This window comes from Strix uralensis, chromosome 2, assembly GCF_047716275.1.
Source record: "Strix uralensis isolate ZFMK-TIS-50842 chromosome 2, bStrUra1, whole genome shotgun sequence".
In the NCBI taxonomy this organism is placed as follows: Eukaryota; Metazoa; Chordata; class Aves; order Strigiformes; family Strigidae; genus Strix; species Strix uralensis.
In genome coordinates, this window is record NC_133973.1 from 72,067,311 (window position 1) to 72,082,910 (window position 15,600).

Here is a 15,600-nt window from a genome sequence, read left to right on the forward strand (position 1 = left end):
TCCCGCTGAAGAGAAATCCCTTCACTGGCTTACTGTCTCCTGGTTTTAAGGTGCTATATTACTTCTTTAGCAGGTGTTGCTTCTTCCAGTTCCTCTTCAATGCCCTTCTCACCTCCACTCTAGCCCTTGTTGGGTCAGTGTTGCTCCTTCCATGCAGAATAATTCTCCACTTTCTCTCCAGCGTCTTTCTCCCTCCCTCCAGTTCATGCTGCTCATTTTTTCCCTCGCTTGAGCACTGAGCCTCGCATAGACTCCTTGCATTGTTTTACCAATGGGAGGATATAAAGCACAGTGACGTGAGGGAGTGACAGCATACATCCCCTTTAATTGCTGAATGTGAGAGCTGTCATTTGTCAACACAGCTATTAAAAGCAAATATGAAGTGTGGTCAGCTGTCTCATGATCTCAGTTGAAAGTGAGCGTGCTGATACAAACTGGGGTGAGGGCCAAAGCGCTGTGGTGGTGAGCTACAGCTGTGAAAGCAAAGGAAGACTGTGGGAAGTTGGAACATCTGCTTCCTTGACTTGTTTGTACATAGCTAAATCCTCGCTCCACTTACCTGTCAAGAAAGTTTGTAAATCCAAACAACTGCACTGAGACAAAGTCTTGGAGAAGAAGATTCGCTTTTGATCTATTTGGCAAAACAGCTGCAGCCCCACCTCCACCCTTTTGAAGACTTGTTTTTGTTTCTTTTTAAAGGGATTTACGGACATCTAATAACCTTCTAGAAATTGGCCTTGGCCAGGATTCAGCCTGTTCCATTTATTTCAGTGTTTTTGTTAATAACCTGAAGCTCGGCATAATCTGTCTCCTGCTTGTCCCAGAGTAGTTTGCTCCTGAAGATGAAGCACACGTGCTGTGTGTGCTCAGACGTGCCTGTGTCCAAAGCTGAACTACTGCTTTTTTTGCTGCTGCTGTGGAAGTAGCTGAAGGTGTGCTGTGAAGGTTGCCCAGGTCTTACCTTCACAAATCCCAGAAGAGTCCTGCAAACAGAGCGATGCAGCTCTGCAGTTCTGCACACAGGCTCACCGGAGCACATGTGCGACAAGATACGGCCCTACCCAAAGCAGGGCTCTCGCCACCCTCGTGTCCAACATGAATCTGCTTAGTGGGGTTGGTTGGCTGCCCTGGGTTGGCTGTTGCCAAAATGCCATGGTAACACAGCACCTGGCAGTTTGGTCCTGCTTGCCTAATAAGCGCTTGAGGAAGTAATTTGAATTTCTCTTTTCTACCCAGCTTCTGATTTCCATGAAACTTTTATGAGCCCCGTGATACGCACGCCATAATGCATCTGTTAACAGGCTCTCCCTCCGCTACATGCGGCTGAAGTCAGCCAGCAACTTCTCAAGTCCACGTGCAGGAGGAGAAGCAGCACAACAGATGAAGCAGACAAGCCTCATCTCCACACAGTGCAGACTAGGAACCCCTGGTTTGGGGCTGGGCAGGGGCTCTAGGGTGCGAGTAGCAACTCAGAGGATGCTAGTAACTTAATTCCCTTAAAAATCAGCTTTGTAGGAAGGGTAGTTTCTCCTTCAGCCTGTAAGTTTGTGATTTCTGTACACTGGTTTCCTCTCATGCTGCTCAATGCAGACGACAATGTTTTGTCTGTCTGAAGTCACAGAACTTGAAACAAACAAATTAAAATATGCACTGTCTTTTCATGTCATTATAGCGTGCTTGAAATGCAAGCTAATCTGTGCTACTAAGTGAAATGTAGTAATTAGGTGTGTACACATCAAAAACAGTTTTCACTTTAATGTAAAGAAAATTCTACATTGTACTCCAGTCTTTCTCATGACTCAGAGCTGATGTAACATTATCATGTTTCAATATTCAGATTAACTTTTATTTTCAACAATTGCAGTCAAACAGCTAAATCTTAAGTCAGAAATGCTGTTTGACTCTAATATTCTTTTTCAAAAATATGACAGTATTGCATTACAGATATTTACAGCAACAGGCTACTATCGTAAAATTCAGAAGGAGATCAAATATATTAGGCAATATACTCTCATGTATTGGCTGCAAGAAGAGCTGTTTTCCATGTACATGAGCCATTTAAACATGAAAATGTGATGGCCCAGGTTTAACAGAAGCATCTCCACACTGCTGCAGCACCCCATGCTAAAGAGGTGACATTTCCGTTGTGGGTTTTTTTCCTTCTTAACTGGGAAGAATTATGTTTGTTTTACAACTTTGAGCATTATTAGTAGCAGGGGCATTCCTGTGAGATGGTATCACCACCTCTTTTACCTAACTGGATTAATAGCTTTGCTGTATGAAGCTTGGTTAAAACCCGTGCCTCCAACTGCCTACACATGTACGATACCTGTGTGCTCCAGGGGGCTGGGACTGACCCACTTACTACTTCTTACAGGACAGAGCTGCTGTTTCAACCTGGGAAATCGAGGAAGGAGGGCAAGCAGAGCAGCAGACTGGGAAAAAAGGCTGATCCTCCATTCTCGGACTTGTTTTTTATTTCAGCTGCTTTGGCAACAGTTGTAAATACTAATATGTTCAAAATAAAATCTTTGGAACAGAATGGCTAACAAAGATCTAATATAATGTGAGCAAAACTGTTGAGGATACTACTAGGTAAATAAATACAGGAGCGGCAGCAGGTGTGTATGCAGCGCAGGGCCTGGAAGCATCCCAACTCCCCAGCAGTGTGGAAGCAGCCGTGTCTGACACAGGCCTCGGAATATTCTTATGCAGGAACAGCCCCCCTGGCTATGTGATCTGCGCTCGCACCCTGTTTTGCTGAACTGGCACTGAGAATTAAAACAGTGAAGACAGAGGCCTAAATTCTTGCCTGTCTTTGAGGATGAAAACATGGTCTTGTGCCCACTGGTTGTGTTCCTCTCAGACATCAAGGAGGTGACACTTTTAGCCTTTAAGTATTTCCTTATTGCAGTGTTACTGGTTTGGTCCTGTGAAATCTTTAACTGCACTATGACAGTACCCAGTTACGTGTGAGGCTTGGCCTCTTTTCAGTTTGCTTTTGCCCAGAATATACTGAGGTGTCCCTAGCAGTGGGAGTGCAGCCCATTCAGGCTGTCTCCAGAATTGAGAAGATAAAATGAGTATGTTTAGTTATTACCTGTTTGGTTACCGGTTTTCTTTTGCCATGTTTGTGTTAGAAAACCCCTGTGTTGTGTGGCTGGAGGTGGATGCAGAGGCCTGCCTTGCACGTGAGGCAGCCTCTGTTCCCATGGCTGAGTTCATACAGGGCCTGTCCCTCCCCACTGCCATACCTTCTTTAAATCATTTTATGAGGAGATAACAAAAATAAGACTGTGGGTTCATCTACAAGGAATTTAATTTGAAAATACAATTCACACAAGTAATCTCTTTGAAGGGATAAAGGCTTTCTTTTATATTGTTGAGAATAAAACAGGTAGCTGCTTTTCTGCTCCCTTTCTGGTTATCAGTACTCCTAGAGGAGATTGGGGGAGCCTTCATTAGCACTTTGGCAGATGCTTACTTGACACTGTTGGTATTTTAAATTTGCTAGTGGCTCTATTGCTCTACTAAATTAGAATGAACGGCAAACAGTCAGCTCAGCTTCTGGGGGAAATGTGATTGGAACACACCAAACAAAGTACACATACAATTAATTTGCTATTATTTTTATTTCCTACCAAAAGAAACTGCTACATTTCCAGAATGTTTAAAAATTGTAACAATTTGTATACATTAGTGAATAACAGAGTTATAACTTCTGTGTAGATTTAAAACCAACACACCAGGTTGAAATCTGTACTGAGCTCTGTTAATTGATTGACTTCGCCTACAAATGCTATTTAGATTGTAATACCACTGATGTTCTAAATACAAAAAAAAAAAATGCTCATTTTAAAGAAAATCCAGTAGCTGTTTTAAAATCAGTTTTAATTTTCTGATTTTATTTAGAGGAGTCATGCTTCTCAAATCGTTTTAGGGGGAAAAACAATAGTAGCTTAGTTTCCCCAAAGATGTAGACAGTTTACAAAACTGCTTAAATTAAACACTGAAACCCCATCTCTCATGTGTAGATGTTGCTCTAATCTAAAAAGTCTGTGAACCCTCATAGACCAAAATGAGCAAACATTTAAAAACCTATTTTAAAAATAGGTAACTGGTTTAAAAAGAAAAACAAAAATGCATCGGGGTGAGGTAGTAGTCACAGTGCATCCAGAAATATCAGCTCTAAGGGCTGAAGGGAAATACTCGGAGCAGCCTTTCCAATTGCAGGTACTTTCTGTGGGCAGCTATTGCAAGGTACAAGAATGCACCCTGACTGGAATATGCACGATGCCATATTCCAGTCTAGAGCTCGATCACTGGAAAAGAGTCGCTGCAATGACTATCTAACATCTACTGCAGTAACTACACACACTATATGCTTGTTCCTGCGCTTTAATGAGTATATACACTTGGAGCTACATTGTAGGTTTAAGGGCAGTACCCGCTTAAATGTACTTTGCGTGAACTTGCCCCTCTCTCCGCAACGGTTCAATCCCTACAAACTCTGACTGATTTTCCAACAATTTAAGAAATGATACCATGCAAAATCCCACACAACTTCCCTGTTAAACCCAGCACTCACCTGCCCTGCCAACGAGCCGGACAGCTATGGCCCTAACAGCAGAAGTCCTGTCTGTCTTGCTAAGGATCAAGGAAAAAGCCCCTAAAGCCAGGTGCTGCACTGGGAGCTCAAACACCAACTACCATATTTCTATTTCTGCCTTTGCCTTGCAGTGTATGAAGAGGGTACAGGTACGTGCTGTTGGCTGCCTTTTGTTCCTTCAATTCATATTCCTCTGGTTAACAGCTAGCCACCTATGGCTCTGTACGCTGATCTTCTCGGAGCTCTAACTCAGCAGGCAGTCGGAGTTTTAAAACTCTTAACTCTTCCATGATCACTGAGTTTGACCAGTTCAGTTAGGTATCACTAAGTTTCTTACCCTGCCTAGTATCTCTCCAAATGATAAATTTCACACAAATCATCATACTGAGTTCTAGATAAGTCAAGGTCAGCTAAAGGAATAGAAATTTTTTTTCAGGTAAGCATAATTACTGTTTAATGCTAAGATATCTACAGTATATCCTTATTTTCTGCGATGGGGGAACTTTCTACAAAAAAAAACCAACCACCACCTTGCAGGAAGGGGTGTCTTGTCAAAATGAGCGCTGCCTCTGGGACCGGGAATGGGAAAAGGCAACTAATTACATTCAAAATCTACAGCAACTCTCATGCATTCCCTTTCCAAAGAGGCTTACTTTTTGCTTCTTAATATACTAGCATGGCAAAAAATTAAGTGCAATAGCTAATTCTAGACAGAGGGTCTAAGAATGAAAATACGACAACCTTGGTGCAATCCAAGAAATTCAGTTGAGCTGGTGGAAGAATTTTATCTATCAAGTGCATTTATTTTTTTTTTTTGCTGTTCACACTTTAGTTATTGCTCAATAACTATCAAAAAGAACAGAGGAATACTTTCAGTTTAGTTTTATTATATTATAACAGATCTGCAACTACAGCTTATTTCAGCCAAAACATTTTTGTATTCCAAACTCTTAAAAAATATCTACATTAATCATATTTTTCTATTCTTAAAAATAAAAAAAAAAATTCTACCTAGCATACCAATGCTGCTACAGCACTTGAAAGGGTGCATTACTTATGTAAATTCTACGGTAAATGTAATTACTCTTGCAGTCATTGTTCTTCCTTTTCTTCTTCTCTGCTGCTTTGGCTTCAGGTTTCAAAAAGTTTGCTAAAAGCTGTTCCAACTTCTGAAACCATGTCAGAGGCAGTCATTGAACGTCCAAATTTTTGAAAGGCTTGGTGGTTAGACTGCCTCGTAAGAGAGCAAGCTCCAAATGCAGCCACTAGAAAGGGATTTTGACTAAAAGAAAAAAAAACCCAAAACATTATAAACAAAATCTGAATACTCTTGTGTAATTCATAAGGTGGTGGACATAATCTATGTACTCATAAATGTTTGTCAGCATTTTTGGGAAGGCCTCTTAAGAGAACATCCGTGTTTCTCAGACTCTTGCATTGCAGAGCACTTTGGCTGAATTTTTTTTAACAAATACTTCCCATGGCACAGCACGTGACTGAGTGAGAAACACCACCAGGGCCAAAGGATGAAAAAGGAAAACATGCTTAGAAATGGGTGTAAGGTGTTCCATGCCTAGTTTTACCGATGTGAAACTTCATCCTTTCCTTCAGAGGAACACTGAAGTCTCCCCTGGCAGCCTTTTAACTCCCTTTCCTCCCCACTTGCTGGGTAACTCAGTTTAGTTTTATACTGCAGGGGGTGGGGGAAGAACATGGGGATGTGGACAAGAGATGATTTTTCTCAGGACCCCAAGTCACTGCTCCGGCGCCCTCATTAGCTCAGCTTAAAGGGGTACAGTGACAGCTGCAGACCACAACAGAAATTAAGGCACACTCTCTTAATGTCTCCTACATGCTTACAAACTGCCTAAAAGCGTACCCAGCCCCAGTCCTCATGTGCACCCCCCCCCCCCCCCCGCCCATAAGGCAGCGCAGTCCTGTCACCTCCAGAGCACCTTCTACCTTCTCACAGGCTGGGCCATGGAGCTGCTTCTGCTGCCCTACTGCACCAGAGCAGAGGAAAACAAGTGCAGAATAATTCAGCAGCCAGCTCCGGGCTCTGGTTGTTGGGTGGTTAAAAACCTCACACAGCCATGGCTGGGACATAGTAAGTCACTAAGAACCTACTGACTCCTGTGCCAAGTAAGTGTTTTGTGAAGGATCACGATATAAACACAGGCAAAGCAGAACGTGAGTTTACAATTAGGTGTTACCAGGGCAACTCTGAGTATCTTTTCCGTGAAAGCAGCAACTTCATACACTCATCAAGGTGCAGGAGTATTTAAGTCATCTTGAGAGTCAATCCTGGATGCCCAAATACTGCTCTGAAGCAAGAGCTGTGCACAGGCTTCTGGGCTCAAGACAGCTACAGCACCTGTTTCTAAGGTTACTGCATACCCAGTTGGATCCACACTGCACTCCAAAGCCATCACCTTAGCATCCAGTCTACTTAACAGGAGAATCCTACCTACTACACCATTAGCACCCCACAAAGCCAGTGCAGTCTTAAGGTTTCAAAATCCTGCTCTGCACAGGCCCCTTTTGAAAAAACAGAGCCAGGCACAGCGTGGAAGCACTGGCTGGACTGCCTGCAGTGCAGGCTACAAGCTGATGCCCTGATTCACTGAACCCAAAAAGCTCCTCCCTTCCTGAAACACATGAGATAAACAGGATCAGTCCAGCAGGTGTCTGAGAAGGGTCACCTTAACACCATCCCAGGAGACACAATGTATTGCTGATGCCAGTTATCCTCTCCCACTTTTCCTTCATTATAAAACAAAGGGGTTTGAGCGAGCTGTTTGGAAAAGCCACAGGAGCCCAAGTCAGGAGAGCCTGGAGAACACCTGCTGCGTTTGCTGTCTCTCCAACAATTGAATACTGATCTGTTGTACAACGTGCAAAAAAGGAAGCAAAAAAAAAGTTCTTCCTTTAGTGGCAGCTGCAACTTCAGATACACAAACAATCTTGGTTTCATTTTTCATTCTGGGTATGCTAAGATTTCAGAATTTTAAAGACCAGTCAGGTGGTCCCTCATTCCTCCTGGGGGACCTCGTGCAGTGCTCTCGCAGTAAGGCAAGCACAGACTAGTTAACTCCTGTGGACTCCCATCTAACTGTGCATCCGCATATAGCATCCAAAAGACTACAAAAGATCTCCACTCCTCAAGCTTCAATAGCTCAATACTTATTGGGAACAGGGACTGTTATTCCCTAGCTGCTTGTGTCAGGGTTCCTTTCAACTTCATTTAAAGCAGTTACTTTCACAGAAAGACTGCATGACTGTATGGACCAACTAGTTGGACAGGAATTGACATAATTTAATGAAAGAGCGAACAGCCAGCTGCAGCTGCATGGCTGCTTTATGTATAACCAAACTGGACTGCCATTTGCCTTCAAATGGTTACCCTCTTTGAAACTGTATTTTATTTGCAAGTTTCAACTTACCTGCCCCACTGGATTACTTAAAGGATTCACCAAACTACAAAAACAAAGCTAAAGGACCTGTTTTTTGAATTATAGAGATGTTACTGCCAGTGACTACTGCTTATTTATTCTTCATACTTTCTGCCTGTATTTAATTGTTTTGAAAACACATACCTCATACATGTATATCCTTGGGAATCGATCCAGGTTCATACTCTTCTTCTGCCTCAGACTTGGGAGATGTTAGATTACTGAAGGGTTTGTCTTATTAAAATTGCAACTATTATGTAGGCTGCTCTAGAACACCCTTACATTTTTTAAAAGTACATGGATACCTTAGTCCCAATGACTGCCATTTCATTGGAAATTTCTACAGGTCTACAACAGTTGCCATACGAGAACACAGATTCACAAGAATTAATAAGTTAATTAATTTTCATACCCATTTGTTTTTTCTGCTCCAGCAAGAAATGCCCAGTGCGCTAAGACTCCAAGAGAACCAGAAAGGAGGTCCCCCTGTCCACCACATCGCCGGCTGCTTCCTTCGTGACTGCATACAAGTACTATGAACAGACAAACCAGAAACAGTCATGTGCATTTTTTCTTCTATTTACAATGATATCACTGCAGGTCTGAGAGTTAACCTCTGAGGCACACAGCAATTAACAGGTGACAGATTAATCACAGGCAGCAGCATATGCTGAAATACGCTCTGCTTAAAAAAAATAATTATTACATTAACATTTTAGAAATACTTTTCTAATCACTTTTCAAATTTTTACAAATAGCATCACACAATGTATACACTTTCTCCACTTCACTCAGCCTGCACAGAAGATTCAGTTACTAATGAGTTTAGTGCTTCATGAACCAATGCTGCCATCATGAGCAATCATCCCAAACTGGACCAGGTCCCTCCACAAAGCCATTGCACAAACGCAGATCTCCAGAGTCTCTGACCTTCGGAGTTTTCAAATGTAAACCCAGGTGTTTTACAAAAAGCGAATGCAAAATAGAACTACAATCTCAAATCTTCTGTCAGACCCATCAGAAAGGTATTTTACTAAACCCAGCCTTTTCTTCGGCTTTGTAAAAACCGTATGCAAAGAGAGAGATCTCTCTTTCTGCCAATCAACAGCGTCCTCAGCATCCGTGTATGTTTCTGTCAGCAGTGTCACTGTGGATAGGCTCTCTCAGAATATCAGATTAAATATACAAAGGACCTTGGTCAAACTGAGCTCTTTGTGGAGCTTTAACTATGAAGAACATGCGAACGGTTTCACTAAATTTAACTCCTTTGTTCTCCACTCTCAACAAGCCCAAGCAGGAAGCCAGAAGTATAATAAGGCACACAAAAAGAAAACAGCATCAATTCTCCAAAGTCTCTTGTGGGAATGTATCTACCCTTAGCTTTCCTTCTTGCTTGGCTCTGAAAAAAACGCAGGAGAAATTTATTTTCCTCTCCTAACAGAATGGAATTGCTGGGCAGAATCACTGGTGGCCATGCAGTGATCCTCAGCATCTCCAGTCAGCTACTGCAGAGCTACTCAGGTTCAGGACTATGACCACGATCACTTGTGTGCTCCTCAGCATGCCAAGTACACAAAAAAAGTACAAAGCAAGACATTGCTTGGACAACAGCTCTTACCTCAGTTTCCTCAAGTCACCTGGGCTGCGTTTCTCCAAGGTGTATGAACAGAGCAGCCCAGGTGTTTTACAGGGAGTACTATCCATATTTTTAAAAGGAATTTTTCTCTTACGAAACAATGGGAAAAATCTGCACAAAACTGAAGGACCTGCAGGTAAATCTTCTTAAATAGCAAGAGGTAAAAGACTACTTAATACAAGTAAACCCTTTCCAGTTCATTAGCACAGTTCATTTCTGCTTTCTGTTACTTAGTGCAGCAAAGAATTGCACTTCACTTCCATTTCCTACCGATTCCTCCAGCAGTAATTGCTAGGCTCATGAGGCCAGGCAGTTGTGCGTTTTTGCTGCCACTGAGAGGGTAAAGATTCATTAGTCACCACAAACACAGCAGACACCACTGCAGCACTGCCAGCAGTTAATTTTCCCAATCACTCTTCTCCCCTCTCCCCTCCCCCCTCCCCCCCCAAATTAAGATTCTGGACGTGTTTCTCAGTGAGCAGTAGTTAATGTCAAATTTCAGAAGTGTAATGCTCTTCTGAGTTAGCTACTTGAAGAAGGTATGCCCTTTTAGGTGGCATCGTTTGTTTTTGGTTTTTTTTTTCTTTAAAAAAAATACAGTGCTTTGGAGAAATTACCTCTAATTCTGCTACTTTGAAGATGGTATCTCACAGGATTTTCACTTTGAGGGCTTGAACTCCTGGCAGGAGGCAGGATGGAAATCCTCTGTTCAAAAGCTTTGGGGCCTTCTGATTGACAGCTGAGCACAAGCCCCTGCTTATTAGCTGTATGTCACCATCTGCCACTATTCTGCAGCCCCACAACCTTCCAGTCAGTTTTGAGCTGTACAGGAAAGCAAGATCTCCTCAAACTAGGCCAATTATAATACCCCACTACAAAAAAAAAAAAAAGTGGTCTTTTGTTTGCAGTTTTTTAAAAAGTAAGTCTCAGATATGGGCAGACTACCTCACAGGCAACAACAAAAGCAGACCTTTGTACTCTGCACAGAGATGCTGGAAAACAGATCCACGCAATTCTTTCAAAGAAGCAGAACGACGGGAAATTCACTTGAATGAGGAGGGAAAGGTATAACGCTTGAGAAATTCTTGTGCACAGCCTCAGTTCCTCAAAGAACATCTCAAAATAAAAGAATGATGAACATCACAACAGGCAATAGGAAAAGGAATGAAAAACTCCTCCAAAGTATAGTCACTGTAAAGAGGTTTTAAAAGAAGAAATGCCACACTACCATCACAAGAAACTGGCATACTGCCAAATCCACAAAGGACAAAGTCTTCCTGATGCTTTTCCCAGCCTTCTCCTAGAACAACGAAAATAAAACTGCTTTGTTCCCAGTCCCCCAATCCAACACCCTCCACTAAATGTCTGTGACCCGCTGTGAAGGCAGCTCAAGCAGTTCTTTAAGGAGGTGATGTCCTTGTGTGCTGCACTGAGCAGTGACAACCAGTGGCAACATTACAAGACCTCGATTAGATGGACATGAATGAACAGTCGGCAATGATGCCGAGAAGGCGGGCACTTCTATTCCCTGAAGAGATGCAGAATGATGTATTTATATGAGGATGAAGTATTTTTCGGTCCATTGCTCAGTGAGGTTATACCATGTTCAACTAGGGATCAACATGTGCATCAGAAAGCCTAGAAAACGTGGTTCTTGGAATAGATGAGGAGACCAAGACGATGGGATGCTGGACAACAGGGAAACTGCGAAGACTGAAAGCACCACGATGTGTCAATGTTGAGAGGCAGCAACCGGGACCGCTTAAGGTCAATTAGTCTGACACCAGTCCCGATCAAAATAATGGAGAGGTTCATCTATAGTTCAACTGATAGACCTTAAGAGATAGAAACATACAACTGATGCCAGTCAAATTGGCTGTTGGGGCAGGGTGTCTTATTTTGTTTTTTAATAGGTCTGGGCAACCAAGGCAGATGTCATTATTTCACAGGGTCATGAATTAAAAAAAAAACAAAACAAAACAAAAACCCAGACCTCAGTATAATTGACAGTCTTTTAATGAAAACTGATTTTCACTAAGTGACTTTCTGAAAAAGAAAAAAAAAACCAGTTCCCTAGCACTTACCCATGGAGTATATGTATACTCTCATACAAAAAGGCTAGATGAAATAAAAATGTTATCATTGAAGAAATCATTGACTGAAGTACAGCAAGGAGATCAGCCAGAGTCAGAACAACCACAGCCCTATTCAACAGTTTCAACATAATCTCAGCAATTAAACAGCACATAAATATTGCCAGAGCTGTACACAGCAAATACAGCATGTCCCTCACATACTGTGACCCAGATTTCTTGCTTACCTACGTCTATGGAAATGACTTGTATTGAAATATGAGCGCAACAGAAACAAAAAAAATGAGGGCTGTCGTACTGACAGAATACTGGAAAGTAGAAATTGAAGAGTTTTAGGCTCCATGCAATTCAAAATTCTGCCCCAGACTTCCTGGGTAACTACAGCCAAGTCATTTAGTAGCTCTATGTTTAATATTTTTCAGGCCTTAAAGTAAGTTACTATCACTCCCTTTTAGCACTCCTTGAAGATAAGATAAACATTAGCATTTGGGAAAGCATTCAGACCATGATGTCACACTTAACTATACCACTGTCAGCAAGTTTTAAGCTGAAAGAACTCCCAGCCCAAACTGTGCAGGCAGATCAAAGCCCAGAAGAATGACCCATTTACGGGTATTGTATGCTTTACTAAAAAAACCAGTCTGACATGTAACTGAAAATAGCTATCCTCTCTTCGAAGGAAAGAAAATAGAATTTAGTAGTTTTGCTGAGATCAAGCACTACAAGTTAACTGGGAAGCACGAATTTTGATATGGCTGTACACAGTCCTACTTCTAACAGTAGCTCCTAGGCACATTACAGGTGGAAAGCCGAAGGCCCATGTAGTATAAAAAGGTATGTCTGCGTGTTCTTGATTCACAGTGTTCACGCAGTAGTGAAAAAAAACAAACCCCAGGGATTCATTTTTTATGTTTGTACTTAGAACACAGAATGTGAAATACGGGATAGCTAGTTAAGGCTTAACACGTAACACTGATGATGATAAAGAAGGCTAAAGAGCCAATGTGAATCATCACATTTACTGAGACTGCAGACCAAAAGCCTGGAAATTAAAATTTAATTCTTGAATCTCAGACGTCTTGAACAAGTTCTTTGCACTTGTCTTCCTCTTACAGAGCAGGAGTATTACACTTATCCTAATGTGCTCAGGAATCTATGTATGAAAGGTACGACCGTTCTGACTTTTGATATGATTCAACTGCATTGGATCAGCTAACGTCAGCTACCCCACAGAACAACAAATACTCTCGTTTAATTAAAAGGCTTAAGATTTCCATTTTCTATGCAAAATAATGTACCTATCACGGACCACTCTGCTCCATCAAATGCAAGATTCAGGTTTAGAGCATTATCAGATCTTGAGTAAAATGTTTTGTCAATATACTTCTCTGACCTGGCAGATACTCATACTGGTAAGAAATTTATCTTTTTCCTTTTGCAAGTTAGTTCACAAAAGCACATAGCTGGAGATTGTGGACTCCCAGAGGGATGTCCCAGAGTGCATACAGACAGGGAAACCAAGATTAACGGCTTTGGCTGGAGGAATCACTCAACTGTTGTGGAAAATGTAAGTTGGCTTTTATATAAAGGGTGCTTATACTTTTATATTCCCTAATCACACTTTTAAAACTTAGATAGGTCCTTGAGTGTGAGACACCAGGCAATTTAAGTTAAAAGAAAATGATCCAAATTCTGCATTACTTTTCCTGGATAGGCGCAAGAGCCAGGGGATGGAAGTGATGACAGGTGAGCAGTATGGGGGAGACAGCGGGCTGGGCCGCGCGTGCTATGGAGAGCACAGGGGCACAACAGGTAGGAACCGTGACCTCCCTGTTTCACTCACTCTGCAGAAGCAGGACTGGAGATGAAGTCTAGGCAAAACTTGCTGGGCAGCTGGGCACCATAAGAGCTTTTAGCTGAGTGAACCAGGGCCTGAGAAGCACTGAAGAGCTTCCTTCCCAGCTGTATAGGGCATGAACAGCAGAAATCAGCAGAAGTACTGCTTGGGGATTTATGGCAAGAGTTGGTTTTTTACCTCATATTCAGTACTCAATAATCCCTCTCACATGCTCCTTTGCTTCTCTTGACCATAGCTGCAGCTGGGCAACTGGAGAGAAACTATGTTTGGCTACTGGCTCCAGGTAAAAGTAGTCACAGGCAGCAGTGGGCTGGTTACCCATCAAGTCTGCCTTTTGGAACGGAGGAGAGGACAAACACAGATGCTGGGGAAAATACAGAAAAACTCATTATAATATTTAAAAACAAAAATCCAAATCCTCTACTTCAAGGACCTAACCAAATTTTAAACATGTTAGGAACCAAGACAGGTATAACCACACTTTATTATTGACCAGTTCTCCAAAGAATAATAAAAAGAAAACCTTAGAGAGCTGTGCCATAGTGAATAAAAGCTGACTTACCTTTTACCCACAGGCTGAGCACTCATTCCTACCCTGGTCAGTGATGGCACTGATATCACCTACCAAGAGCATGGTGAAGCTCATCTTTGTAGAGCAGGGAATCAACAACTGTAGACCAAGCTATAATGTGAAATTGCAAAAGGAAAGAGAAAAAGAGTATATAAAACTTAATTTAAAATCTTGGAGATTATGTTTACAGGGCAGTTGGCAGCTCATAACTGAAATGGAGACAAATTTTAGAAAAACCTCCATTTTAGTGGAGGGCTGCTACTGATTTCACAGAGGCCATGTATGTGACTCAGTACTGATTTTAAGGCCATAAGGAATCACCTGCATCATCTAATCTGATCTGTAAAAACAAACCTCAAAGGCATCCAGAAACTTCAGTTTGGCAATCTATCAAAGGTTCTAGGTATGTTATTGTCATAGCTAATCTCTTTGTCTGTTAATAAAATCTGCCTTACTTTTAATCTGAATTTATTAAGCGTCAGCTTCCAAACATAATTTATTGTGCCTGACTGCTTCGATTACAGAGCTGTCTGCTGACAGTAATCCTTCACCAACACCTGTACTTCCAGCTCGCTATCACATCACCTGATAACCTTTTTTGTCCTCAGCTAATAGAAGTAAATTGCCTACTGAATTTCCTATAGACTCATGAATAAAAGCACTATGAAAATAACCACTACAATCACTCCAACCTATGAGGTATTCACCAAGACAGTCTTCCCTGCTGCAAAATTTGGCATCCTCAAATAGCCTTCCTTCCACAACAGTCAAGCACAGAACACTAAAGCTACATAGTTAAGTTTGCAATCTCTGGTTTTCCTGGAGAGCATTGAGAATTTTTTTTTTTTTCCCAGAAAGCATGCATGCAATATATTCCCGAAGGAGAAAGTTTAGAAGTGATATATGGAAACTACAGTATCAGCATGCTAAGTACATGAGCTCAAGCAGGAAATGGCTGAAAATAGGTATGGCTTAAGCACTACAACCGGATCATGACATGAAAAATAAAAAGACAAGAGGAGTACACAGATCTTTTTATAATATTTGACTGGGCTCAGAGAACATTGGCCTGATCTGGATTTCCCTCACACTGGAATCATGATGTATGTTGTCTTAGCTGAAAAAAAATTACATCAGATCAAAAGAACAGACAGATGAAAAAAGAAGTTAAGAGCGAAAAACCTGGGAGAAAATTCAAGGTCAGTAACATGACAGCATGTTCTGTGTGGTGGCACAGAGCAGACAGTAGAATCTCCTTTCTCAACATCATTTTGCATTTGAGAAGCTTTTAAAAAAATGACCCAAAGAACATTCTTGTTAAAAGGAAGCTGAAGTCTATAGCTTCTGAAAAGTTCTCAGGAACCTTCTTGCAAGCAACACA

At 41.7% G+C, this 15,600-nt stretch overlaps 2 protein-coding genes across 15 annotated transcripts in view; one reads left to right on the top strand and one right to left on the bottom strand.

Annotated features, from left to right (window-relative positions):
- The window catches only part of CARS2 (cysteinyl-tRNA synthetase 2, mitochondrial), a 38,568-nt gene extending 36,026 nt beyond the window's left edge, over positions 1–2,542 (top strand). For all 7 annotated transcript variants that reach the window (XM_074859279.1, XM_074859282.1, XM_074859280.1 and 4 more), the window contains one exon: positions 2,378–2,542. In XM_074859279.1, the coding sequence (XP_074715380.1) occupies positions 2,378–2,452 (75 nt within the window). In that variant the 3' untranslated portion in view covers positions 2,453–2,542. The remainder of the gene's footprint in view (positions 1–2,377) is intronic.
- Positions 2,543–3,613: 1,071 nt separating this feature from the next.
- The window catches only part of NAXD (NAD(P)HX dehydratase), a 55,532-nt gene continuing 43,545 nt past the window's right edge, over positions 3,614–15,600 (bottom strand). For all 8 annotated transcript variants that reach the window (XM_074859278.1, XM_074859276.1, XM_074859273.1 and 5 more), the window contains 2 exons: positions 8,474–8,594; positions 3,614–5,891 (listed from right to left, as the gene is read on the bottom strand). In XM_074859278.1, the coding sequence (XP_074715379.1) occupies positions 5,741–5,891; positions 8,474–8,594 (272 nt within the window). In that variant the 3' untranslated portion in view covers positions 3,614–5,740. The remainder of the gene's footprint in view (positions 5,892–8,473; positions 8,595–15,600) is intronic.